At 40.1% G+C, this 3,583-nt stretch overlaps 1 protein-coding gene across 1 annotated transcript in view; it reads right to left on the reverse strand.

The window, feature by feature from the left end:
• LOC101847135 (O-methyltransferase MdmC) overlaps positions 1-3,583 on the reverse strand; it is a gene marked incomplete in the record, with an annotated part of 10,769 nt that overhangs the window by 3,889 nt on the left and 3,297 nt on the right. Inside the window, 3 exon segments of the mRNA XM_013086598.2 lie at positions 718-818; positions 1,806-1,910; positions 2,757-2,861. Coding sequence (XP_012942052.1) covers positions 718-818; positions 1,806-1,910; positions 2,757-2,861 — 311 coding nt within the window.

A 3,583-nucleotide genomic window follows, 5' to 3' on the forward strand; every position in this document is an offset into this window, starting at 1 on the left:
CTCTCTCTCTCTCTCTCTCTCTCCCTTGTTCTATCTCTCTCTCTCTATCTCTCTCTCTCTCTCTCTCCCTTGTTCTATCTCTCTCTCTCTCTCTTTCTCTCTCTCTCTCTTTCTCTCTCTCTCTCTCTCTCTCTCTCTCTCTATCTCTATCTCTATCTCTCTCTCTATCTCTCTCTCTCTCTCTCTCGGTTTCATTTGTAGCACTGTGTGTTCAGGAACCTCACTGCAGTTGGTACTAATAAATTTCTATATCTTTCTGCTCTTGCTTTTTTGGAAATGCATCGTTTACTGCGGGTAGATAATTTAAATTCCAATGTCAGTGCGTGGCTCCAGTCATTTAGCATTACTTCCGCTTTTTTTTTTTTTTTAGAACGTTTGTTTTGTGCAGATATTCAAAGTTACTTAAGTCTCTACCAATTGTTCTTGATGCCTTTATTATCAACATGTTTATTTTTATGATGTGCTGCCTTCCCAACTTGCTACCAAAGCAAGAGATAACCAAATTTATCTAAGTTTTTATTGTGGTGGTGTAGAATATCTGAAAAATGGATGGATTCAGATTGAAAGACCTAAGTTTCCACAGAAAGTACAGCCTTTGATTTACCTTTTGTAACGATATTGGTTACCTGATTTTGCCAAGTAAATTTGTTGTCGGCCACAGATATAAAGAAAAGAAAGTAAAACCATCCAGTGGCACCCTCCAACCACCCAGCTCACCTTCAAGTATTCTGGGTAATAAGATCTGTCGGCATCCATAAAGATCAGGTCAAAACTTTTTCCCGCCTTCACAGTGTCTTTCATGTAGTCTGAGAGTGAGCCTGGAGAAAGAGAGGACAGAGACAGAGAAAATCGTGACTATTGGAGATGGAGATAAAGAACGTTTTGATCAGTAGAGAGGGAGACTAAAGAACATCTTGACTATTGGAGAAAAAAGAACACATTGGTTAATGGAGAGAAAGAACAGATTGACAAGTGGAAAAAAAAAGAACGTCTTGACTACTGATAAAAAAAGAACATCTTGGCTACTGATAAAAAAGAACATCTTGGCTACTGATAAAAAAGAACATCTTGGCTACTGATAAAAAAAGAACATCTTGGCTACTGATAAAAAAAGAACATCTTGATAGGTGGAGAGAAAAAGAACAACCTAGAACAGCGACGAGGGAGGCAGACATCACAAAGGGGAGCAAAAGAGCTGGACAGACAGACGGACAGACAGACAGACGGACGGACGGACGGACGGACGGACGGACGGACAGACAGACAGACAGACAGACAGACAGACAGACAGACAGACAGACAGACAGACAGAGGTAAAGGAACAAAAGTATGACATACCTTGGTCACCCTCTGAGCACCCACGCTTGTACTAGACACTATTAGCCTGATACCAACAAGTGGCGAAAAAAGTATTCCCCACAGCCGGCTATTTTTGTACCTATCTGTGTACTTCTCTTTAACCCACACAAAATATAACAAACCAAACACACCACTTTCTTGTATATAGTGTATTTTTACACCCCCATCGAGAAAATTTAGATCATTTAAGAGGCAGGCTTCCAACCCTGCCTGTCGGGGCCAACATGGGCCGAAAGGGATATTATAATTATAGCATACCAGCAGAAAGAGCGAAAAAGTCGATAGAAACTCTCCCCATTGTAGAATCGAACTCCTGTCTCCTGTGAGCGACAGCGAAGCGCAAAACAGCTACTACACAACACAGTCGACGGTGAACAAGAGCATACAGTTGGTAACCCCAGAGCCTTTGAACTAACACAAAAAAAAAGAAGACAACGGAAACTCACCGATAAAGATTTGTATTTTCTTGGCATGAGGCGACTCCCGAAGGAGAGATCCGGTAAAGGTCTCCAGATACTTATCAAAATCAAGAGTGACAAGCTCTCCATCAGCTGCAGATAGATACAGAAAAACTTGTCAATACCGTACCTTTTTTGTCAGTTCATGGAAGGCACTTTGCACAAATTCTCCTCACTTCACCCAGGTGGAAATGGGTACCCGGCTATAGACAGTGAACGATCATGTCAGTTTGATAGTATTTGAGCGCGTGAAATCCGCAGCTTGCACTGTATGCTTCCGTGGAAGCTGAGTATGTTTCTGGGTGTTCTCAGAGGGTCTGCTGGGGTAATAATAGTTGTAAAGCGCATAGAGCATGCTCTTGAGCGTGGATATGCGCTATATAAATGCAATTATTATTATTATTATTATTATTATTATTATTATTATTATTATTATTATTATTATTATTATTATTATTATTATTATTATTTTATTATTATAATTATTATTATTATTATTATTATTATGGAAGTCACTGCCACAGATAAAATTAATTTTGCTAGGAAATTTACAGCACTTGCAACACAATTAGATTCTAGGTCTTATAAGTGCCCAAGATTTGATTGTTACAAGAGTAACAAAAGCAAGAAAGAATGAGGGATAAGGACGACAGATGTTTGACAGGAAAGAACAAGCAAACCGCACCAGGTAGCACCCACCAACCACCAAACATTGGTAAGACCTGTTGCATAGGCGGAAAAAAAATCAAAGCAAAGTTAAGCAGTAACTTGTCCGAAAGATTTTCCCGAAAATACTTTTTTTTTTTTTTTTTTGAAACAATACAACAAACAAACAAAGCAACAAAATAAAAACCTCATCAAAAACAAGGGTGAATATAGAATGAGCATGGCATTACAAAATTTCAATCATAAAACATTTGGAGTTGGAACCATACATACCAGGTAGGGCCTCAGCCATGGACAGTGCACTATACCCAGTGAACATGCCGATGTCCAGAACACGCTTTGCCTTCTGAATGCTCACCATAGACTTTAAAAACTGACCTGAGAACAAAATGCACTTTTAAAAATACAGGAAAATATTTTTTGAATTTCAACATTTATTACTAAGCAAACGTAAAAACTATATACAAAATACTACAAAGTAAAAATATGTGCTCTCTCTCTCCCTCTCTCTCCCCCCCCCCCTCTCTCTCTCTCTCTCTCTCTCTCTCTCTCTCTCTCTCTCTCTCTCTATCTATCTATCTTTCTATCTATCTATCTATCTATCTATCTATCTATCTATCTATCATTCCATCTCTATCTCCTCTCTCTCTCTCTCTCTCTCTCTCTCTCTCTCTCTCTCTCTCTCTCTCTCTCTCTCTCTCTCTCTCTCTCTCTCTCTCTCTCTCTCTCTCTCTCTCTCTCTCTCTCTCTCACACACACACACACACACACACACACACACACACACACACACACACACACACACACACACACACACACACACACAATGTTTATTAATATGCTCCCCTTCCCCTTCATCTTACTGTCTCTATCCCCAATCTCATTTGCGCTCTGTCTGTCTGTCTGTCTGTCTGTCTGTCTGTCTGTCTGTCTGTCTGTCTGTCTCTCTGTCTGTCTGTCTGTCTGTCTGTCTGTCTGTCTGTATGTCTGTCTATCTCTCACTCTCTCAATCTCTCTCTCTCTTTTCAACCATCTATTTCGCTCTCTCGCTCTCTCTCTCTCTCTCTCTCTCTCTCTCTCTCTCTCTCTCTCTCTCTCTC

Source organism: Aplysia californica, unplaced genomic scaffold, assembly GCF_000002075.1.
Source record: "Aplysia californica isolate F4 #8 unplaced genomic scaffold, AplCal3.0 scaffold00484, whole genome shotgun sequence".
In the NCBI taxonomy this organism is placed as follows: Eukaryota; Metazoa; Mollusca; class Gastropoda; order Aplysiida; family Aplysiidae; genus Aplysia; species Aplysia californica.